The 25,300-nt window shown below is 41.5% G+C and overlaps 1 protein-coding gene across 8 annotated transcripts in view; it reads right to left on the bottom strand.

The window, feature by feature from the left end:
* svila (supervillin a) overlaps positions 1–25,300 on the bottom strand; it is a 190,862-nt gene that overhangs the window by 26,761 nt on the left and 138,801 nt on the right. For 6 of the 8 annotated variants that reach the window (XM_085987666.1, XM_085987667.1, XM_085987665.1 and 3 more), the window contains 12 exons: positions 23,747–23,902; positions 21,697–21,833; positions 19,838–19,985; positions 18,128–18,273; positions 15,807–15,982; positions 13,547–13,718; positions 10,355–10,631; positions 8,507–8,661; positions 7,330–7,435; positions 4,060–4,267; positions 2,116–2,249; positions 107–262 (listed from right to left, as the gene is read on the bottom strand). In XM_085987666.1, coding sequence (XP_085843792.1) covers positions 107–262; positions 2,116–2,249; positions 4,060–4,267; positions 7,330–7,435; positions 8,507–8,661; positions 10,355–10,631; positions 13,547–13,718; positions 15,807–15,982; positions 18,128–18,273; positions 19,838–19,985; positions 21,697–21,833; positions 23,747–23,902 — 1,971 coding nt within the window. The remainder of the gene's footprint in view (positions 1–106; positions 263–2,115; positions 2,250–4,059; positions 4,268–7,329; positions 7,436–8,506; positions 8,662–10,354; positions 10,632–13,546; positions 13,719–15,806; positions 15,983–18,127; positions 18,274–19,837; positions 19,986–21,696; positions 21,834–23,746; positions 23,903–25,300) is intronic. The other 2 variants (XM_085987664.1, XM_085987670.1) reach the window with 1 other exon arrangement.

The following is a 25,300-nucleotide window of genomic DNA, read 5'->3' on the forward strand; positions in this document are numbered from 1 at the left end:
ATGGACACTACATCAACATCTTTTGCCGTGAGCTTAAGTTACTGAAATTAGATAATCTCTTTTCAGGTGTTTTAAATTTCCATATTTCCTGGATGAATAAACTAACCTGGCTGTGGGGCAGTATACAGATCTTCTTGCAAAAATGGCATTGAGTTGACCATGGTAGGATTTCTGGCAGGGTATAGGTATTCAGTGGCAATGAACTCTCCAGATGAACTACTGAGGACAAAAAGTCGAGGCGTGAAGTTGAATTTTCCAGGATCTGTGAACAAATTTTGCATTTAGTTTTCAACCATAAGATGAGTGGAAGTCACTAGCATTTCAAAAGGACATGGAAATCCTAAACAGAAGTATAATGGGAAGAAGGGCACACTTTAGGAAAGAAAATACCATCCGTATTAGCACCTTATCATGTCTCTCCAAAAGATCGCTCAAGGCATTTCTTATAAAACAAATTATTTTGAAGTACACAGCAAGATCCCAAGAGAAGGAGCGAGATGAACGAACAGTTACTATTTTTGGCAACATTGGTCATTGAAGATACACCCTGCTGCTCTTCAAAATAGTGCCTTTGAATGCTTAGGGCAGGATTTTCATTGGGCCGTGGAGGCGGGATTGGAGGCGTGTGGGGGATTAAAATCCTGAAATTGGGGGGGGGGGGGGGGGGGGGGCACGAACCCATCCCGCCTCCATGCCAGTTTCAAAGGAGGCGGGTACCCGACCCTCACTGGGACCCGCCTCCCTGAGGCGGGAAGGGGATTAGTGCCAATTAACAGGTAGTTTTTAGCCTAATCCTTATTTTCATTCTTGAAGTGTGGGATTCCCGACGGCTCCAAACCACGCCAAGTTAGCGAGGTGGGCCGTCAGGCTGAAGGGCTTGGAGGGGTCGAGATGTCCAGTGTTCAGGTGAGTGATGAGGTAAGTGTGTTTGGTGTGTTTAAAGAAGTTTTACTTACCTTTTCTTACCTTTACAGCCTTCCTTCCTTCAGGTCTCGGGAGTCCCTCATCTCACCGGCACAGAAAGCAGAATGGCCGCGATCTGTCAAAAATTGCAGCATTCAGCTTTCTGTTCCGGAGAGATCTCTAAATCATTCTGAGAGGAAGGAATTAACTTGGAGTACAGATTGTCAGTGTTTGACAGCTTCAAACAGCTGTGAAACACTGATATTTCATCTGTCGAAAGCTCTTGACAGATGAAATAGCAATCTGTGACGTCACCTGTTGCCGGGTGGCCCTTAATTGGCCCGCTAAGCCTGCTGGGCGGGCTCAACAAGGTCAATCAAGTCAAAATCGCGTGGGTTGGCTACAACTCGATGGAGGTGGGACTACAACCCCGAAAGTTGTAGTCCCGCCTCCTCAATGAAAATCCAGCCCTTAATGTCCACCTCAAGCACTGAAACAGCATATCTCATTCAAAGTATGGCACCTCCAACAACACAGCACTCCGATCAGTAGTGCACAAGAGCGTCAGTCTAGATTATGTGCTTAAGTCATGGAGTGGGGTTTGAACCCAGAATCTCTTGACAGTATCTCCTTCTGTGGCTGGGTGTCAATGTTGCCTGATTACGCTCCTGTGAAGCACCATGGGACATTTTACTACATGAAAAGTGCTATATAAATGCAAGTTATTGTTGATTCAGAAGTGAGAGTGATGCCAACTGCACCAAGCTGAAATTGTGTATAGTGAGACTCTTCTCTTCAAGTCTCCAAACTGTTGATAGAGTAAGCTTTAAAATAAAATATTGCGCTATTCTATATGCCAACTTTAAAATATTGAAAATGTACTTAATAGCTCATGTTACAGTTGAGGACAAGAATAGAATTATGGGACAGTCTACGATATTACAAGACTTCAGTAAATGAACTCAATTAGTATCAGTGTCCACCATCAACTAACTCTTGTAGTTTTTCCCACCCCTTGCAAAGTTTTATACTGGGATATTGGACCGGAACTTCTTTGGCATTCTATCCAGTACAGATCGAGTTTGTTCTTATTCTCCCGCTGGAAACAATCGAAGTATGAGGCAGCGATAGGGGAAGACATGCTCACCTCATAATCCCATCATTTTTGACCTGTAGAAATATTTCATAACCCTTTCAGAGAACACTGGTTACCTTGTAACATGCAGTCATAGGCTTTTCGGTCTCTCCTTCCTAATGCTTCAAAGAACGCCACTGCTTCGGACCCCTCATCACATTCATGTATAGTCACATTGCTGCTACTGTGCAGTCCCGCTTCCAGTGGACATCTGAAATGAGAAAACAGGGTTAAGAAATTCTGTCGTCCATTGTAGTTACAAACGCACTGATTAAATTCAGTCTGTCTATCATCTAGCATGAGCTTTGGGAGCTTAAAATATGTATTTTAGAGCGGACCCATGTCAGTATGCAGTTTTCTCTCAAAGGGCCATAAAGAAAATTACTTTAAAAGGAAAAAGGCCTTGCATTTATATACGCCTTTCATGACCACAGGTCATTCCAGGGCACTTTACAGCCAATGAAGTACTTTTTTCAAGTGTTGTAATGTAGGTAAAACGCAGCAGCCAATTTGTGCACCGCCAGGTCTCACAAACAGCAATTAGATAAATGATCAGATAATCTGTTTTAGTGATGTTAGTTGAGGGATAAATATTGTCTAGGACATTGGGGAGAACTCTCCTACTCTTCTTCAAATCGTGCCATGAGTTCTTGTACATCTACCAGAGAAGGCAGGCGGGGCCTCAGTTTAACGTCTTATCCGAAAAGTGGCACCTCTGAGTGTAGCACTGCCTCGGTACTGCACTGGAGTCATGAGGGGTTTCTTCATTTGAGAAATTTAGGAATTTTACAAAGGAACTTGAGCAACAAATACTATTTTTAGATCATAACTTTATTAATTTAACTAAGATCTTGAGAATAAAAAAGCTATTGTAGTTAACTATTACATACTACTGATTTAAGAAAAAAGAAATGTTGCATATAATTTTGTTGTGAATTCAATAATAATAGGCATTATAATGCTCCATGGACAAAATTTTACCTCTTTGGAGAGTTTAGGATGGACTGATCTAATCAGGAGAGCTGAAATTTAGGTCTGGTCAAACTGAGTGGATTGCGTAGCTCGCAAAGCCACAACTGTATAATGATAGTATGATAGTAAAACAGCTCATCAGTTTTCCAATTATATCAGCCACACTTGTGGCACCGATGTCCGCAAACAGCTCTTCTAATGCACAATGGATTGTATTAGCGCTTAGGATAATCAGTAATTATTTAGCATTGACCAGAAGCAGAAATGAGCCAGTCATATCAACACTGTGGCTACAACAGCAGGTCAGAGGCTGAGTACTCTGCAACGAGCGGGTTAACAAACTGACCCTTCAAAGTCTCTCCACTATCTACAAGGCCCAAGTCAGGAGTATGGTGGAACACTCACCGCTCCCATGAATGGCTGCAGCTGTAACAACAAATCAAGAAACTTGACACCATCCAGAACAGACAACAGTGCCCCTGCCACTCGACTGAATATCCGCCTCCTCCACTGTCAGCACATTATGGCTGAGCTACAGGATGCACTGCATTAGCTCATCAAGGTTACTTTGACAGCAACTTCCTCCACTGAGAGGGACAGGAACAGCAACTCTGGAATATCATCACCTCCGAGTTGCACACCATCCTGACTAGACATATAACACCTTTCCTTCCTTGTTGCTGGGTCAATATCCTGGAATTCCCTACCTAACAATATTGTGGGCGCACCATCACCACAAGGATGGCAGTGGATCAAGGCAGTCCATCACAACCTTCTCAGGCCAACTGGGAATGAGTAATAAATGCCTCCTAGCTAGTATCACCCGCATACAGAAAACAGATTAAACAAAAAATCTTTTTTTTAATTTTTTTTTTGCAGAGCAAGCTTATAAAAACTCCCTTTATTAACCGTGAAAATATTGCATTTAACAAAAGACTGATTTTCCACATGGAGTAACTGCACTTTACTCAGTGTTGTTTTAAAAAAAAATTAAGGGAATACAGTTTGGTGGCCATCACTGTTCTCCTCCCCAGGTATGCATCACTTACAGTTCTTTGATTTTGCTTGCTTCAGTCCTTCCTACATCCTTTGTATGTGGTTGTGCTTTGCAGCCATGCCATAGATAGATGACTGCCTTGTTTACATTCAACAGAATCATAGAAGTTCTGGATCTTAGGCTACTGCAATGACAAGCTACTTCAAGCAAGTTTCCTTCCATGGGAAGCTCTCCTCTCTCACAGTACAACCGCCAGTCACCTATAGAGGGCAGCATCAGAAAGTACATCAGAATCAATATTCTGTATTCCTTACAACAATCTGAAAAACAAAAACTTCTTCTATGCACGTGATGTATTTCAACAGAAACCCACATGTCTCTTTACCATGCTTCAGTTTATGCAGACTCCCACATTATACAAGAATGGTCACATTATTCTCAAAATACTTTTTTTTAGGGTTACGTGATAAGTTTGTAGGTTTTTTTTGGAAACTGTAGCTTCCACTTTGCTACTTCAATGTTTATTTTAGAAGATCGACATTTATGCCTAGCTTATTAGAATTTGCATTAAAACATTGTGAAAATGTTTGATTTAAACTGAAAATCAGACTTCTAACAACTCCTCAATATCTAACTTACAAACTGCAAGTTCAAAAAAAAAATCAGAAGTGAATAAAATATATGCATGTTTGTCCACATTTTGACCCTTATTCTTTTCCAAGTTTTCTGCAATATCATTCCTTCAGAAATTACTATACATCAGGAAACAGGCACATATTTTAACCAAAATTCACAGAAAGCAGTAAAATGTCAACTGCAGCATATGCAGGCAATAACTCATCTTTCATTTTGTCGATATTCAATCAGACTTCTAATATTTTCCCTCCACTGGCCCTTTCAGACTGAAGTTAACATTTTTCCAGTTGTAAAGTAGCACAGACTTCTTGTGCAGTTTCGGTGAAGTTATTAAGTCAGATTGAAAGGCGAGAGCATAAAATTCCCTTAATTCCTCCGGGCTATAAACCACCTGTGACTGACCCAAGCCTCTGGTAATGTTACTCCACAACAGCTGTAAGGAGGTAAGCAATAGTAGTCAGGAGATGATTTCCCTTCTCTTCGTGGCCTCTCTACATCTCCCCACATCAGCGCAGCTGACATCTGCAACTCAGCAATGTGGATATGAAACCGAGATCCCCTGTGGCAATGTTGTCACGCAGTTGAACTCATTCAGTTCCCAGTGGCAATCTCAACACCTGCAATGGTAGCGGCCTGGGAACAGACAGCCCAATGAATCACGGGAGGTATGTGGTGCGGGGGAAAAAAAGAATGAGAAGGGGACTGGGAGTACAATATACATAAAATCAGGCAATAATTTAAAAAAAAATTAGCATGTTTTGGAGAGTGTGGAGAAGCTCAATTGTATTACAACTGAGTGGCTTGCTAGGCTGCCTCAGACCATATCAAGAGTCAATCACATAGTGCAGGACTGACTTCATTTGTAGGCCACACCAAGTAGGGGTGGCAGGTTTCCTTCTCTAAAGCTGAGCAGACCTGACACGCAGCGGCAGGGGAGCTAATTCATTTTCTCTGGTGTTAGATTTCACTGAATTCAATTTCATGACTTGCCATGATGGGATTTGAACGCAAGGGGCTGGATTTGCAGGGGGGGGGGGGGGGGGGGGCGGTCAGCGGGCGCGATCGGTGGCGGATCGGGTGGGAAAGTGTTTTTTGCCCCAGCGGGTCAGGACCCCGCTGTGAACCTTTAACAAATGACACGCAGCGGCGGGGGAGGCAATTGAAATCATTGGTGGCTTGTTTACAGCCACTTATCAATGTTTTTCCCCCAGCTTTTTGAATTTGACAGATCGCCCACCGGTTTCCCGCTGTGCCTAGACCTCGTCTGTGAAGCTGAGGCGGGAGGTCAGTGGCCATTGAATCAGCTGATGAGCTGACAGCTTCAAATGTCAAGTCAAAGCTCCCAGCTGATTGAGAAATATTCTCTTAATCACTAGCTTCTCTAAACTGCATTTCCACTAGATTCAGGATGCTGCAAGTCTTTACACAAGTCTCCATTCAGTCTGACCTCATTACCTCTCCCACCATTGACAGATCGCTTCTGTCATCTTTACTTCACCTGCCATCTATTCCATCAGCATGGGTGCCCTTAAAACTCTCTCACCTTGGTTCTCAGAATCCCACCACCAGCAACATCCGGCACACCAGCAGCACCAACCTTCTCGGCAATCAACTGCACAGGACACAGGGCATCAGCACCCGACCACATTGCTGCCCGGGAGGCCAGGGATGGCCTCACCATGGCCAGATTTACTTCACTTGAAGCTGTACACCCTGGCTGCCACATGATGTGCCAGGTTGACACCACCCCACACGAACAACATAAAGCATCCCTACAATGCCCAAGCCATTCCTTTCACACTCATCAGCATTGCGGGGATACTGTTATTTCTCACTATTCACTGCAACTCACTAAACCACTTCCAAAGGTGCACACAAATCTGTCCAAGAATGAAAAGTGTTGAAAATAAAGGTTTCAATGTTTGACACTACATTAACAGAAACTTTACATGAACATTGCATAAAACACCCAAGTGGCTACCCTTGTGTGTTGTTAGTTGGTATGATTGCACTAGGATGAGAGCGAGTGAGAGGTGGCTAGTGAGATAGGGATGCGATAATGTCGATAGCGAAGGATGAGTGGAGGTGCAAGGTATTTTGGTGTAAGGATGTGCAGGAGTAGGGTAGGGAAGGCAGAGTGATGGGAATGTGACGAGAGGCACAGCAGGATGAAGTGGAGTGTGGCTTTGTACTAACATTTTGTGATCTACGGAGATCATTGAAACGTTTGCAGCATTGCACCCAGGTCCTCCTGACCACATCCCTGCTTGTGCCCTCCTCTGCAATGTGCAACAAGGCTGTGCTGATCTCCTGGGGAGGTCTTTCCACCCATGGGAAGGGAAGAGAACCTCCCTGCGTGCTGTGACTCCCTCCATAAGCATGGGAGAGCCTGGGTGCAGCCCTGCACTTCTGTGCAGTGTTTGCAGCGCCTCAATGCTGTAGAGCACTGACAGCACAAATGTAAAAATCAATTTGCGCACGGTCCCTTTAAGGAAACCAGCTGAGACACGTCATCAAATGACATCACCAGACCCGCTTCCTCTAATTGGCCGAGAAATGCGCTGGGTGGGCTTAACAAGCCCAATCAGGGAAAATTAATTTCGCTGTCCAGAATGGAACCAAACAACAGCAGTTCTACACTAACATGCAACATCTAACAAATTGCAAAGCCACAAGGAGTTTTTACTTTGCGAGCTTTCTTCTTCCTCTTCCCTTTTACCGGCATGCACAATCATTCCTCCCTGAAACAGCTGCAGGAAACAGGGTGGCTCCTTCCCCTGAAGAACTTGGACCTGAAATGATATACGGTACAAAAAAAAACCCAGATAAGTATTAGAGCATTTTTATTAAACTAGCCAATTAAACTCTTCCACCAGAAAATGAAATACAACCACCTTTTTCACTTGACTAATATTTAATACTATAACAATGAATAAGTTACAATGGTTCTTTCATAATACAAGTACAGGAGTAACTAATACAATCACAGCTCATGGGTTTCACTTCAGGGATCAATAAAAAAAAGGCATGATCACCACCAGTTACGGAATTATTTGAACTGGGGGCCAGGGGGCGATAGAGATGAAAACTGACAAAAGCATAAGAAAAGCATCAAGGACAGAAAATAAAAAGGGTAAAGTGTAAGTAAATCTGGAGACAACAATCAAGTAAATGGTAAAATAGTGGTAAACGATGAGAAAGTGTTTCTTTTTTGGCATCTCAAGCTTCTTGAGCCAAAGATTTCATCCCCAACGATACTAAGCCTGGAGTTTATTCCATCCTCAGAGAGTCCAGCAAAATCTGCATTAGTGCAGCTTGCTGAATGTAGATGTGATTCAAAAAAGGCCCCCAGCCAGTCAGCCCATAGAACTGGGCAAAATTATAAGCTGCCGTTTCTACAATCAAATTCCTGCTCAATATTAATTGAATGAGAACTGTGAAGGAGGTGTTACAATTTGGTCTACGGACAACTTAATTAACTCCAAAGGTGCAGTTATGAATTATACCTGCTGAAATGCAATTGGAGTTACCTAGGAAATGGCTTAAGGGCATTTTTTAAAAAACATAATCCATTACAGCTGTTGCTGTTTTAACAGCTTACCTCAGTAATTTTTTTGTGACTTCTGATGATGCCACATGGAAGAGTGATGAAGCATCAATTGCTCCTTTTTTAAAAAAAAAAAGCAAAAAACGCTTTTTATCTTCTTTCAAATAATTCTGTAACTGGCAATATAACCTATTTTAATGTATATCTTCAATAATTCACAACTGTTGTCTTCATGCTATGGCAGCATTCCACCATTCTCATATTCCGTTCTACACATTCTCCATCTTACACAAATGGATTGGTAGTAAAGGCTCACCTGTGCTCCCCGCTCCTCATCCAACTCTACAGTCATAAGAGCAGAAGTTCCTTTCTCACTCACAGTTGAGTGACGGCCTTGCCAGAAGTAGTACGCACATTTCTCCTTCCCGATAGCAGTGTTTCGAACAAGCTCAGACTTCTGCCTTTTGCCAACTATGGTATATATAAAGAGACCAAAATAGATTAAACATCAACAGAATCAATGGACTTTTCTACAGACTACAGAACCCACCTATATAGAGGATATCTTCTCTTTGACTGCGTTTTTGCCCTCTCTTGACCCACTTCCATCTCCATCTCCCCAAAACTCTGTGTCCACCCACGAACCATCACCCTGTATAGTGCTGAGAGATGCTTTTGTATATGATGGGGGTGAAATTGGTCTTCAGCAGTAGTGCAAAATGGGCGATCTTGAAAATCGGGCGGGATGTAAAATGTGCTGCCGATTCATTATTGCCGTTCTGTGTTCACATCCAATGAGTGTTATAGAAATGTAAATCATTGTTGTTGCATATACACTACCTTGAAATAGGCTAAGAAGTTTCTAACATATATGTACACAAATTTAACCCTGGAAACAGTAACTGCAAAGAAGCCCCATTACATTCAACAACACTGTTACATGCAAGCCTTCATCAGTCCGGAGCTAATATAATTTCACAAGGGTTGTCCACATCAAGTACAGGAAACTTCGCGATATCCGGCACCGACGGGACAGAGCTGCTGCCGATCTATCAAAACTTCCGGATAGACCAGCGCTAATGTTGAAGGATACGGAGGTTTTCATCTCCGTATCTGACAACAAACACTGTTGCTTAGCAACAGCTTGTAAACACTCGGCCCGTACCTTGGAAGCGTCTCTGAAGCTGTTGCTAAGCTACAGAGACGCTTTCCAGAGCCTGACTGTTTATAAAAAAAAAAAAAAATGCTAGAAGAAAAAAAACCTAACCAAAACGGCTGCTGATTTCTGCCGTTAGATCGAGGTTTCCGGACATACAACCTCCGGATAAACCAAAGTTTCCTGTAATTCACTGAAGCGGTAAGTTGGGACTAAGATGTTATTCACTTATTCTTTCCTTTTCCATCTACACCCAAAGATCAGCACAAATAAAATCCTGTTCAAAATATCGGGCCAAAATTTAACTCCCTGGTAGTAACTGGGGGGGGGGGGCAGTTAAAATGAAGCTAGTCACTTGCCAATTTGATCCCGCTGCCTCCCTGCCACGTCCCGATCTTAAACTGCTCTTCTGAGCAGGCGCATGGGACACCCGCAGGGAGGAAGAGGGGTGCTTCCTCAAATATGATGATGTCAGGATGATGCAATATTAGTTGGGAGGCCTGAGCAGCGGAGCAGTGACTGCTTACCAGACAGGCCAGACCTGCCGGGTGCTGGATTGTGAGCCAGAAGAGCCCAGGTAGTGAAGTGCTTCTCCGGGCCTCACCAGGAAGCCTTGGGCCTCATTTGTCCCAGGCTCTCCCCCCTGCACCCCCCCCCCCCCACCCCCACTCCGCTTCCCCCAAGGAAGCCTTGGGCCTCATTTGTCCCAGGCTCCTGGCCTGGCCTTTAAGATCAGCCAGGCCTCCATTTCCCCGGGCTCTCCACTTCGGGGTTCATGCACACCGTATCCCCCCCCCCCCCCAATTTAAAAATCGGAGTATCGTGCAAGTCTAAATACACCGCAGCATTTTGTAATTTTAAATCTCAGCATTATAACATGACCTAAACAATGTGGAAACAGGCAAGATTTTTAGCCTTGCTCCACTAGGACCTACTAAGAGCCATTTCTATTTAGTTAATGTTTATAATATTAATCAAATACTTTATTTTTATACAATCGGCACTAACCTGTGGTGCTCACCAGGTACTTCGATTTCACCACATAAGTATCTCCTTCATGAAACTGCCCAATGCTCTGCTTGGGTAATCTACTGTAGTCAAATTCAAGTATGTGCCACACATCAACCGAGAGGCTAGTGATCTCAAACTGCCTTCCATCTTCTCCCTCTACTATTCCATAACCACGTCCAATATTTAACCCATCCAATGCTATCCCAACTGGGGCTGGAGACAGAGGAATCATCAAGGTGACATCATATGGTTTGAGATCAATCCCGTGCTCCTGCTGCAAGACAAGTAGTAAATGTGTGAGTTGTTTGCAAAGCTAATTTTCAGCTAGCAAAATCTGAGCTGTAAATTGGACTTTAATAACGAGACCACTAGTTGATTTCAAGTTAATCTGAAAAAAAAATGAAACTCAGTCCTCTTTCCTTTCCTGAAAAGTATATTTCCTGAAGCAATTTACAGAACGGTTTTGGCTCAGTCTAGTTTCTACTATAATCTACTCTTAATTCAAAGTTACTGAATTAAAATGAGCTGATAATTACATTTTTAGCTCCAAATTCCTACTTTGCTGTTATTTATGTTGCTTAATTCAAATTATTGCACAAATTCCTTTTGTTTAGCACAAAAACAACTTTGAATTATCAGGAGACTGTATTTCATAACAGTAAGATTTTGAAAGTTAATTTTCTTTGAAACAAATTATCTATCACTTTCAAACTGACACCTTTGAGAAGAATTTGTGATGGATTAATGAAGCTAGTAAGGAAATAGTCATATACTACCCAAACACTTGACCTGCAGTTACAGCTGAGCCCCACAATCAGAAAACCACAACGCCATATTGAAGAAAATAAAAATAGTCCGTCAACTCATCTTTCCACTGGAACAGAGTGTATGTATGGAACACTAATTTACCTCAGCTTCACACTGATGGAGGTAAAGGAAGTCTAATTAAAATTTTCAGAGATTTAAAATAACAAACTAATCTTGAACACACTGGTACAGACATAATATAAATCCTGTACAAACATAATACAGCTGTCCAGATCCTGTGCACAGGATCTTGTTGATGTTACTTCAACTAATATTAGAAGTCCTCATTCATTCACTGCCCTACTGATATCCAATAGTGTACACTGGTAAACTCTTCAACCGATTCAGATTACACTTCCAGTTAATGAAAAAGAATTAATTAGGGAGGAATTTAATGCAAATATCATATTAGATGCCGCTTTAAAAAGTGATAACTATAATTTCCTTAGATCCCTGGTATCGTCCTGGTGAATCTACGGCTTTAATGTACTTTCTATATTGAGAGAGTACTGCACTGTCAGGTGGATGTAAAAGATCCCATGGTACTATTTGAAGAAGAGCTGGGGAATTCTCCCCGGTGTCCTGGCCAATATTTATCCCTCACCCATCACAAACAGATTATCTGCTGTTTGTGGGACCTTGCTGTGCACAAATTGGCTGCCGCGTTTCCTACATTACAACAGCGATTACACTTCAAAAGTGCATAATTGGCTGTACAGCGCTTTGAGATTTCCTGAGGTTGTGAAAGACACTTTATAAATGCACGTCTTTCTTTTTCTTTCCAAGCTGTAGAGTACTCTAACTGTGATCTAACAATTGTCTTGTACAAATTTATCATGACCTCTTTTAGCTCTTGTACTCTGTGTCTCTATTTCTAAAAGTCAAAATGCTACTAGCTTTTGTTATGGTTTTATCTACTTGCACTCACTTTTAAGGAATTATGTATTGAACTTCTCAGTCTCTGTTCATCCACACCTGGCAACATCCCATTCCTTGTTTTCCTGCCAAAATGCATTACTTCATACTTCTCCACAATTTTCTTCTTCTCAAAATATCGAGAACAATCGTGAAGTTATCACTGACTCCTCACATCCACCACTTCCAACCACTCGCCAATCCAAGCAACATCCATTAGTCCATACCTTTGGTTTCCGGTCTGTAAACTTGTTGCTACATTTTCTCTAATACCATATGCGTGAATAAGACTCCTGCGGGGCACCTTATTGAATGCCTTCTGAAAATCCCCACACACAATATCCACTTCATCCACTTTAGCTATACAGGAAACTTTTTTTTATCCAGCACGGACGGGACCGACGTGGTGCCGGTTCATCAAAAATTCCGGATAACCGAAAGCTATAGTAAAAGATACGGAGCCGAGAGCTCTGTATAAAGCAACAAACCCTGTTGCTTAGCAACAGCTTCAGAACAATGGGCACAAGTTGCAAGCGTCTCTGTAGCTTAGCAACAGCTGCAGCCACACCCTTGCACAGCAACAAATGGAGTAAAAAAAGTAATAAAAGTTACCTGAACCTACTCCTGAATTTTGCCAGTAAACCGAGATTTCCGGTTATTTAGGTGCCGGTAAATCGAAAGTTTCCTGTACAGTCACTTCTTCAACAAAAAATTCTTACTTCAAACACAAAAGCTGATTAGCGAGTTCAAAATGTACCCATATGCTGGGATGGGAGGCAACAAGCAACTGGTATATATACAGCTCATCAAAATCCCAAAACTGACTCTTAGCAGGGCAGCAAGAGTGGCATGCTGTTCGAATATTTGCATCCTCCTGCCAACAATCACAATTAAGATGCATTATCCCTTTTTAAACAAACTAGGATCCACTTTCCCTCTCTCTTTCTTACACCATTTCCAATTTTATTTGCTATAATTTGCTAATTCAGTGAATGCCACTGGAGGCGACTCGTGTGGTGCATAAAGGCTGGCATAGACCAGTTGGGCTGAATGGCCCGTTTCTGTACTGTAGACTCGATGTAGCACATACCAATCCTATGTTCCTATCAAGACTGATGATAGATTCTGGTTGGGTAAAGCTATCAAGAGATAAGGAACAAAGGCATGCAAATGGAATTGAGGTACAGATCAGCATGATCTAATTGAATGGCAGAACAGGGTTGAGGAGCTGAATGGCCTATTCCTATCAAGAGTGTGCTGCAAATTATTACTGATAAACTGGAGGAAACCTTGTAATAGCACATTGTCACAAAATCTCAAGTGAAAAGGTTTGTGGAAAACCAAGTTCTGCCAGATTTTAGAATTTCTGTAAACTTTTGTCAAAACTAGATTAGTTGATTTAGACCAGATCAGGTTTTACACATGGCTACAGGTGCTTAAATAGGCAGAACGGATTAAAGTTTTTACTTCACTAATAAGGTAACCAAAGAGATGCACCTTCTGCTCCTCTTCAACTGCAGTTTTTTGTGAGGGCTTCTTTGATTCTAGCCAGTCCAGGAACTTTTCCTTAAACAAAATAGTTTCATTGTGCTCGGTCAGCCTGCCAAAAATAGCCCAATCAGGACGACCCTGACCTTTCCTACATGTGGGAAAAAAAGTAACCAACTGGTTAGGATTAACACTTGGCATTGGACATCTTAACACATGACTTACTGTTCAAAATGGAATCTCTGCCAAAGAACTACATGGGGGAAATTTAAAGGAATAAAGTAGTACTTTTAGCAGGATGTTCTTCAACATTTCATTGTCACTGTGAAGACGCTTTTCTCCCCACTGGCCTGCTCTGGTGGCAATTGTGCATCTTGTAGTGGTTCAACTGAAACAAAGGGGGAGGCTTGCATGACTTTAAACAATTCTCCTGGAGCTGCCCACCCTGGGAAACTTCACTGTTGGTAGCTGATTTCTTTGATAGGAATGAAATTAAGGTTTCAATAAAAAAAATCTCAAGAATAAAATAAAGGATGGGGAAGGAGAATAACTTTCAAATAAATGTAACACCCTATGCTTTTCTTACCCTTTATTATAGGGTTAATAACAAATAATGGACCTATGGTATAATGGAATGAACAGGCCAGAACATACTGTTTTACTGAGAGCATACGCTGAGGTACCATACTCGTATGTATTCTTATACTCCCGCCCACCCCTTCAAGGGCATAAATTTCTCTTCTCTGTACAGGTTTCCCCAAGGTATTTCTTGGAGTTCAGCAGATAGGAAACCTACTCATAAGCCTCCACCAATGCAGTCAGCTGGTCACCAGGAGGCGCACAATAAGAGACCAGCAACTAGTCTTCCTCTAAATTTGCCTTTCTCCCTAGAAAACAGAGGCCAAGTATCTCCTTATTCTGTGACACAACACATTAGTGTTAGAACTCACTCTACCATCTCTCATATAGTCGTATATTGCATGTAATTACTCAAATACATTACAAGGTCAATCACTTTATGGGACCCTTTACTACTGTGCTGAGCAATTCATTCACCTTTTTTGGGAGGAGCGGCATGTTTCCACATGATGTTACAACAGGGCACTACCACATTTTCACCAAGCTACTGTGTAGTACACGTGCAAATATAATAAAACTATACTTGAAAGTCCTTTCATGAGCTTATACAGGACTGAAGATAGAAAACCAATGTCCAAACACTTACTAAACTACAGTAGATAATACAATAAAGACAGAATTAACAAAAAGAAATGAAGGCCATTCAATATATTTAAATGTAGTTCTTGCAGAGTCCCATATTCCAAGAGTTACTGTGAAAAGATGCTGTAAAATTCATGATTAGTTTTATGTAGTCGTTACAGTAGATAATCAGCCATGCATTATAGTAGATGCTTCCATATTTATTGAAATATATTTAGCCTCAGCTTTTCCAAACTCTCATATTTCTATATTAACCTGTCAACTGGGAGATATCACTTGTCATTGTTCAGTTACTAGGTTGCAGAAACATACATTAAAGATTTATATGCACAGCATAAAATGCAAAAAATAGCATAAAAATTTGAGAGCTAACAAACATCAGTGTTTAGAGACAGAGATGCACTTCCTCACAGCCTGCGGAAAATATCAGGGCATCAGGGAGAATTTCTACCAAAAATTCTCACAAATATGCCCTGATTTCAGAAATCTGAATGACAACCAAAAACTCCCATTCCTACTGGGGGAGGAGAGAAGCTGTATAACACTGGCAGCACACTATGTTACAGCTTGCCATGAACAGAGGGACAACCAGTAAACTAAGAAAAGAATATATATAAACAATGCGAATGTATATTTATACACTCAGGGATATTACCTGTTTATACACTATGAATAGAACTGCGTTTATGTGCTAAACCATAAATGTATTTTGATGCTTTGGCAACATAAGATGTAACTTATCATGCCAATAAAGCGATTTGAATTGTGAATTGTGAATTGTTTAGAACCATCGGGACTTTTCAGATTGTGAAGGCAAACTCAGACACAGAACATATCTAAACAAGCCAGCCACTAACCCGACACCAAACAGGGTGAATTTGATGGACCAAGTGGCTATTCCCTGTTTCTAAAATGACTATGATCTATAATATCAACCATGGTTACTAGTTAGTTACATATTATTAAGACATTACCAGATGGGAGTGTGCTGTAAACTGTTAGCCTAAATGGAAGCTACCTTGGTATCAGAGGATTGCATTCGCCTGGATCTAAAGGGTTGATGTCACAATTTGTGTAGTCAAAGGTGCCATTCCACAAATGCTTCGCCAACTGGAATGCTACTTTTCGTTGTGCGAGTGTGACCTCTTTTCCATGCCACACATACACTTCACTGCCAAAATCGAACACCAGCACCTAAGAAAAATAGTTGATCAACAGAGATTTAGAAAATTGTATATGTAACGTAGCTAGTCAGAAAGCGCACTGAGACATAATCAAGCAGCTCAATCCATGTTATATGCATCAAGATCATCTCCAGTTCAGTCACGGATTTGTGGCCAGTTATCTGATCTCAGCTGGGACAACAGGGTGGGTATTAATTTATCTCTATGTCCTCTGGCTTTCTGTGGGTGGGAACAAGGAGAGGAAATCAACCAGGGTTCTCATTCAATGACGGTTCAGTGAGTCCTGCTGGAAAGTGTATATTTCAACACACCAGATAAGCATGGATAGCTTGGCTGTGATGCACCCCTTCCATCAATTGCCATCCAAACAACCCACTGATGCTCGGCTGTTGAACTTCACACATGAAGAATAGCCACTCGAGAGGGTGCCAGTGTGCGCACAGCCACACTATGCCAGTTACTTCCATGGACAATGGGAAGAACACCAGAAGACAGAAATCTGCTTTCTGCTCTCTCATTATTAGTGCAACTAATTAAGTATGTGAAATCCAGTAGTTGTGCTGGACCAGAGCAACATTCAGCTACATTTTTGTAAACCTTTTATGTTTTAGCATCTTCAGCCATCTAGTTGTTGTATGTTTGTATATGGGTACAGTAGGCTAATGGTTATGGTACTGGACTAGCAACCCAGAGGTCACGAGTTCAAATCTCGGAATAACAGGTTGTAACACCAGAAAATGACCATGAAAGCCGCTGGATTATTAAAAATCCATCTGGTTTACTAATTTCCTTCAGCCACTGCTACTTGGTCTGCCCTTCATGAGTTCTCCAATTCTACACTATGTGATTGACTCTTAATGCTAGGGATGGGCAATAAACACTGCAAATGAAAAAAATCATAGGGGGAGAAATTCATTATCGTCCCGTTTAGGGGTGGTAACTTTTGAAAGCCGGGAAACTTAGCGCCAGGCACTAATGATTCCCAGCTTTTGCAAAATTCGGTGTTTGCGCTCCAGAAAGGAAGAGGAGTGCTAAATCTAGCACTCCACTTACTTCCTGGAGCACTAAAGAATGCAAGCGGGGTGGTAGTGGTGCAGCGCTGCACAATGTCCCGTGCAGTGTTGCCGCGATCGAAGGCTCCTTCCCTCCCCTAAAGAGAAGGCCCATCGCTGCAGGTTCTGCATTGAGGCCAGTTAGCTGGTCCCCAACAGCAACCACGATTCAGCCCGATCAGCCTCATGCACTCCAGCAGAGTGCCAGGCTGATTGTTCCTGGGCCGCGATCAATCGAAAAAAAATCAATTTCAACTTTGTTAAAATGTTTCTCCTACCCACGCCAATATCCCCTTTAACTTATGCACCCGAAGCGCGCCCAGCCTCCCGAACAATGCCTCCTGCAGCTGTCGGTGTTGTCGCCCGGCGATGCTGGCAGTGGCCAAAACCGAAGTTCGGGTCCGGGGCGCTACCGAGGCGATGCGCACGGCAATGATGTCACGATCTCCGGGCGCAGGAGATTGTGGCGCTAGTGGTTACCACTGCTGCAAACCTCCATGTCAATTTCGCACGCGTCGGTACTTTCGCCGCACCCGGTCGCAAAGCTGGTAACGCCCCCCGGAGGCGCTAAGTTACCGCATTTCTCCCCCAAAGACTTTAAAACAAATAGAGTTATAATGAGCTGAGTATCATCATCTCTTACTCCAGCTCTTTCTATTATTTCTTTTCTCTCACCCCCCACCCCCACCCCACCACTTTCTCTCCTAAAGGCAATGACTCGGAGAGATTTGATTCCAAGAGTGCTAGCAGTCCTCAAATGCCTCAGCTATGTAGTCATTCTTCACTTGTGAGCCAGAGTGTATATGTCAACAGCTTAGCTAATTGTGCGGGGCATCACAGCCAAGTTACATACTGATGAATAATCCGACAACCACACTTCCTGGCATGGGTCGCTGGAGAGGAACACACATCCTCTTTTTTTTTCCCCCTTCTCTCTCCTTAACACAAATGTAGTGGTCCTATAAGCATCCTGACTGCAGTCATCACAGTTCTAGTTCAGCACAGACCAGGGATTGAACCCACCACCTTCCTGATCTATTGGTCTCCCACCAAAGGATTTATTGGAGGGTGTTTCTTTATTGCTTCATTTGACAAATACTTACATCTTTTGAATTAAGCAAAGAACAACGTGGTATCTTTCCCCAGAAGTCATCGTCGGGGACTAGTTTATCATCTACTAGGCGATAAATACAGTTGGTTTCTACTATTGCACTTTCGTACAGTTCATCCTCATCAGGATTTCCAGCTCCTGCAAAGGAAACAACAAAGTTTCATTAGATGTACACCCACTTTACATAATCTTGAAAAATCAAGGTGCTAAAATATATACATAAGATGGGATTTTCTGCTTCTGCGCTCCCCAGCCTATGATTTTCTACTCACTCATTTAGTTTCATGTTTAGAAATTCTCAGCTGGGGAACACAGAAGCAGAAAGTCTCCTCTATTGAATTTTTAAACTCTAAAACCTACATAAACAAGCTATTTAATATTTTCTTAGCTGCCTGGGCTGTAACAAGTCCACATTTTATCAAAAGATGGTGTTAATGTAGCTCTTGCACATAATTATATACCATCAGAAATTCCCAATGTCGGAGATATACTTTGTGCTTTTGATGTAATAAAAAGTCTTTGGTTCATGTTGACAATAGTGTGACTTTGTACAAGATTATTAGTGAACAGCCAAATTTTAATTCACGGTCTCATGCTGCCTAAAGTCTAAACTGCAGTTGACAGCACTTAGTCTAAACTCCCTTGAGCTGGTACCTGCACCAGTACATAGGTTTAAGAGTGAAGTGGGGTGAAGCATACTATGCATACCTACATGTGTTCAGTGATGCTCCAGGATTTGGAGGACACCAGAATGCCACTGACTGTCAGTTAGCATGGCGTAAGTGTGGTGGCATTGCTCAATGTGCCACACTCTAATTGGGACCCTTAATAAAACAAAAGGATCAATCACTATTACAAGTGCCAGATGTAACCAGGGAACATGACCCACAGGACACAGAAAAGCAGTCATGCTGCAGGGAAGCAGTCATTGGTGTGCCAAGTCCAATTCCATTAACCTCAGATTTACAGGAATGTTCAAATAAATCTGCATCAATTTTCTCAGAATTACACAGTCAAGGTCCTTTTCATCAAACTACACAAGTTAAATATTGCAACTTGGTTTTTTTTCTCTGCTCGTTTTTCTCCACTCCTCTAATGAAGCCATTGACTTCTTGCTGAGTGTCTGTTAGCCTCCAGTAACTCACCTAAGTGGCCGTTATTCATCTGTGAGCCCTGATGATGAATGTCAACAGGCTATTTGATTTCAGGGGATAGCAAAGATAAGTTCTATATCCTTAGAGGTCACTGGATAGTGATCAGGGGTTGGAATTCTGGCCAATTTTTAATCCAAGGGTAATGTGGTAAATTGTACAGTCCTGGCTGAAATCAGCTAACATAACACAATCTGAGGACTGAACCAGGGGGTATTTTAAGATGGATTTCAACACTGAAGATTATGGTACTTTAATAATTTTGCCATAATTTGGACATATGAAGCATCCAACAGTGCATTGTTGCACTTTTGGAGAGTGCAAAGAGGAGAATATTCCCTTCAATCTCAGTTAGGAGTGACAATAACTTCCTAATTTTTAAATATGAACATAAATGGTTCTTACTCCTGTTCCTATGATCACATTCTCAATCAGTTCAAGAAAATATATACATGTTCAAAATTTGAGTGTCTTTAAAAAGGTGTATTTTGGTAAGTTTCAAGAAGCTTCTAATTGCACTCAAATCCAAAATTCACAGCAGCTATCACTACCTTGGTAGCTTGACTGACCACCCAAGAGTCTCCAAAAGTCTTTGGCTGTTTTGGTATGGCTGTTAATTCCTTCCTCTATTGTGGCCACATATGGTGCTCTGCAGCCAAGGTCCCTTTTAGTCTGAATAAAAGCGGCCAATTCTGAGGCCTGAAAACAAGAAAAATCATTAGGAAACACAGTTACAATTTTATTTGATACAGTACATTTACTCAGTATATTTATTTGTGATTAAAGATTTGAAGAAGAAAATAAATCTAACAGGCGGTGAACATAATCTCTATGGGTATTGAATCAGATTCTGAATTACTACGGATTCCATTCATTCTCCTTGTGCAACATATTCTTACGCAGAGATAAAAGAAAAACTGCAAATGGTGAGAATTAGATAAAGGCGTTTTTTTCCTGAAATGTTCGTCAACAGATCTGCCATGTAACTGCCAGTATTTTCAGTTTTATAATCTATATAGAATTTGGCCCCAGAATTAAAACTGCTAATGCACCATAAAACATGAATTTATTATAAGAGGTAAAAGGTGAAAATAATGTAACTGATCTCATGACCAAGGGTCAGTTTGTGATAATAACATAAGAAATAGGAGCAGGAGTAGGCCATTTGGCCCTTCGAGCCTGCTCCGCCATTCATTAAGATCATGGCTGATCTTTTACCTCAACTCCACTTTCCTGCACTATCCCCATATCCCTTGATTCCCTTAATATTCAAAAATCTATTGATCTCTGTCTTGAATATACTCAATGGCTGAGCCTCCGTGGCCCTCTGGGGTAGAGAATTCCAAAGATTCACCACCCTCTGAGTGAAGACATTTCTCCTCATCTCAGTCCTAAATGGCCGACCCCTTATTCTGAGACTGTGACCCCTGGTTCTAGACTCCCCAGCCAGGGGAAACATCCTCCCTGCATCTACCCTGTCAAACCCTGTAAGAATTTTGTATGTTTCAATGAGATCACCTCTCATTCTTCTAAACTACAGCGAATATAGGCCTAGTCTACTCAATCTCTCAATACTCAATATATGTTACATATAACGTCAGAAGTGTGAAAATGCTTCTTTGTGACTGATAGAAAAGGTGAACAGACATCACTTAAGGAACATTTAACCCTGGCGCATAAACGCACAATTAATTCTACGATACTTTGGGAGACTCTTGCATCAAATGCAGTGCGCCGATTGCATTTTGCACACAATCTCTTCACTGTAACTGACTTCACCCTGGTTTTATTTTTCAAACAATAGTTTACAAAAGCATAGCAAATCATACTGTACCACAAGTGCAACTTGTATCACAATCATCTCAAAAAATCTTGGCAGAATTCTAACTAGAAGTTGGATAAATTAAAATAAATTTACTGAAACCCCTGAACTATACTTAGGCAGCTTGGGTGGCCCATTGTATTCATTCCTTTATTTCTTGCATCATGCATAAAGGAAGTGGGGCAAAGAGGTCACAATTCTGTGCGTTGTTCTGTGTTTTTCTCTGAAATTTGCAATACATCTGAACTTTGTTTCTTACTGACTGTTGCAAAAGTGCTGTATCCTGAGGAAGCTTTTGTATCCTGTTAAGTACATTGGGCTTTGCACAGCCTCTAAAATGACAGGAAAGCTAGATATCCAGATATACCACCAAACAAATCTACAAACAAGCTAATGGAATACATGACTTGTGAAATCATGCCTCATGCAGACATCTGGCAGGAAATATTGTTTATGGTATATGGTGAGATTTTCTATGAACAGCCTTTTAATTTACATTCATGAAAGAAGTTCAGAGAGACGGAAACTTTGTGAGGGTAGAATCTGAAGTTTGTTTGCACAGACTTTTACAGAGAGAAGCAGACTGGCCTTGGCTTTCTCGATGACATTGGTAAATTCTCCTGTCCACAGGAAACAGTGCTGAGGAGCTAGCAGCAAGAAACAGTCTCCGCTATTCAGTGATGATGCTCTTGGTTCCACCAATCTGGTTTGAATATGCCTTCGCCCTAAGAAGCAAAGTTAGGAAACGCAAGTTCAAATCATTGTGGTACAGCATAACTGCTTACAACTCAAGAACAGCTCCAGTGTCTAGAAATGTTTTGGTTTTTTATTGTTTTAGTTCCATCAGCTTTAACTACACTTTTTAAGAATGAAAATTAGGAAGCCCTAGTAAACTAATCTTTATGTTCTGTATTTATGGCAGCTTGTACATTAAGTTTTTAATTTTTAAAAAAAAATTTGACTTTTGGGCTGAATTCTTGTGTTCAAGATAAAAGATGTTGGTGCTGTAATGGAGCTGTTTTCCACCTTGTATGATATACCTGAACTTGTATATCAGTTGTAGTACAGTCCAGAGGAGGAGGAAAGCTCTTTACCAATTTGCCTTAATATCAACTTAATGACCATTACAAAATCTGTGTGACTTGCATCATCTCCCTTATTAGCTTTCCTTATAGACTCAGACTGCTAATTTGTCCCGAGTTATGGATATTTTTGTGCCTAAGAAATCAAACTCACTTTGTTTAATACTTACAGCCAGAGAGGAACATTTTATTCCATCAAGATGGGCTGCATTTATATCTACTTCCTGGGGTGAAGGGACAGTGTGCTATCGACTGCAACAATTCTTTTTATATAAAATGAAAATCTGAATTTATTAAGATAGAAAATATTTCCCTTTTTGTACCCAGTGCTAGATGCCTGGTCAAGCTCCCTCTACCGAGTACCAATGATATATCTGGAGCCCAAACTAAAAAGTGCACCATTTATGCACTAGCAAGATATTTTCCCGTTCCTTTTGCCCAACAACCATCCTCATCTCTGAATGAGATTGCCAAAATGACTGAATGAATGTTGTGCTTTAGTAACTGGGCCAATACTACCCAAACTCATTCCATTTAAAAAAAAGAACTTGCATTTATATAGCACCTTTCACATGCTCAAGACGCCCCAAAGTGCTTACAGCCAATTAATTATTTTGAAATGTCACTGTTGTAATGTAGCAAAATGTGGCAGTCAATCTTCACACATCACAGGCCACAAACAGCAATCAGCTAAATGATCCGATAATCGGTTTTAGAGTCATTAGTTGAGGGATAAATGTCAGTCAGGACACCCAGAACTCCCCTACTCTTCTTCAAATAGTTCCATTAGATGCTTTTATGTTCACCTGAGCAGGTAGACAGGGCCTCAGTTTAACTAAAGGCAGCACCACCTAGAGTGCAGCACTCCCTCAGTACAGCACTGAAGTGTCAGCCTGGATCTCTGGAGTGTGGCTTGAATGCATGACCTTCTGACTCAGGCGACAGTGTTATCAATCTTACAATCAATCAGAGAGGGCTCATTTTAACTCCTTATTCTGGCCAGGATTTCAACCTAGTACAAATGGAAGATGTTCTCAAGTGCTGGGTCATCCGTGCTTTCTTTGCCAACATTACATTTTAAATTTTACATTTGGAAGATTTATCAGATAATTTTAATTAAAGTTTCCTAACATTGAAAGTTTTAATTAAAAATTCCTATTCCATTTAAAAAAGACAACTTTATGCACAGTCTTTTCTTCACTACTGAACACCATATTAGAAACATTTTTCCATTATCCAAAAATGCAACTAAAACCGAGCACCCAGAGAAAATACTGCTCAAAGTCGACTTTGCACAGTGATAGCACTTCTCTCTTCTTCCCCCCTCTCCCCCACAAAAGTGCTGCTGGTCTGGATTATGTTTATATAGGTATGAAACAGACCATTATGATCATTTAACAAATCACTACATCAGCAATGTTTCCATTTTCTTTTAAGGATTTGTTTTGATCTAAACTGTTCTGTGTACCATCAGAAATTGCACAGGCACACGGGAATACTTTTGTGAAAGATTCAGGAGAAGCTGGGAGCCTTTAATAAAATAATGAACTTCTGACCTTTAATCTGCAGCAACATCAGCTTTTTGTATGGCACAGCACTGTTGTTCGACACTTGTTCTGTTAAATTCACATTACGGAGGTGGACACTGCTGAAGTCTTCTTTGCTCGCCAGCCCAGCTAATGCCACTTCTGATAAATTAGAGTTTTTTGACACTGCCAAAAAGATGAGAGAGAGAATCAATGCTGCTGCTGGAATTACACTGCTTCCTACAGGAAGTTATAAGAAAAACTTGCATTTATATAGCGTCTTTCACAATCTCAGGACAACCAAAAGCACTTTACAGCCAATGAAAGTATTTTTTTGAAGCGTTGTCACTCACTGTTGTAATATAGAGAAACGCGTTAGTCAATTAGTGCACAGCAAGATCCCACAAACAGCAATGAGATTAATGACCGGATCACCAGTTTTAGTCACACTGGTTCAGGAATAAATCTTGGCCAGGGCACCGGGGAGAAATCTCCTGCTCTTCTTCGAAATAGAGCCATGGGAACTTTTTGGTCCACTTGAGACGACAGACAGCCTTGGTTTAATGTCTCATCTGGAAGACGGCACTTTCGACAGCACTGCACTCCCTCAGTACTGCACTGAAGTGATCTCTACCACAAAGCGAGTGTTATATTTTTGGGGAGGAAGTGCAAGGAGAGATATTGGATGCAGCACCTATCATGGCACCAGACAAGGATACTTTTTCTGCAAACCTCCTTACAAAAACAAAATGATAACTTTGTGGTAAGTCTAATATTTCCATATCTGAACATTATTAAAATTCCAGATTTAAAGTTGAACAAAAACTTCACCCAAAATCTTCCCTATGGCTTACTAAGTAAATGTGGTGAGATACTATAAGCCATATATACCAGAGGTCCCAGATTCGATCCGTGTCCACGCTAAGCTGGCTGATCTCAGTCAGGGTGATGGCAGACGTACTACAATTGGCCTCACTGCAGTAGATGCACTGCAGCAACTCGCCAAGGCTTCTTTGGCCACCTCCAAGTCACACACCATCCTGACTTAGAAGTGTATTGCCGATCCTTCATTGTTGCTGGGTCAAAATCCTTGAACTCCCTCCCTAACAGCACTGTGGGAGTACCTTCACCACACGGACTGCAGCGATTCAAGAAGGCAGCTCACCACCACCTTCTCAAGGGCAATTAGGGATGGGCAATAAATGCTGGCCTTGCCAGCGACGCTCAGGTCCCATAAACGAATAAAAAAGACTAGGGAAGGACAAGGGGGGGAAATGCCAGGGCTCCTGCTCACTCTGCAGGGACTTCAGTTGGAAAGGGCACATTTATAAATGCCAAATAAGGACTTTTTCAGCTCAACTCCGATGCCTCCATGATAAAATAGCCTGCTGACCTTTGATTAATGAGTGAAAATATGGAAAATGGCCCTTTGAGTGAAATACCAGAGATGTGCTGAAACCATACACCAACAAGAGTCAATGCCTTGAGATGGGGAGCAAATAAAAAAAAAACACTTTACTCAAGACATGGAAAGATCTCAAGTCTAGCATATCAAGCGGAATATACAAAATATAAAGATGAATC

The sequence above is a fragment of the Somniosus microcephalus genome, chromosome 5, assembly GCF_052327205.1.
Source record: "Somniosus microcephalus isolate GS21.2 chromosome 5, FLI_Smic_1.0, whole genome shotgun sequence".
Lineage (NCBI taxonomy): Eukaryota > Metazoa > Chordata > Chondrichthyes > Squaliformes > Somniosidae > Somniosus > Somniosus microcephalus.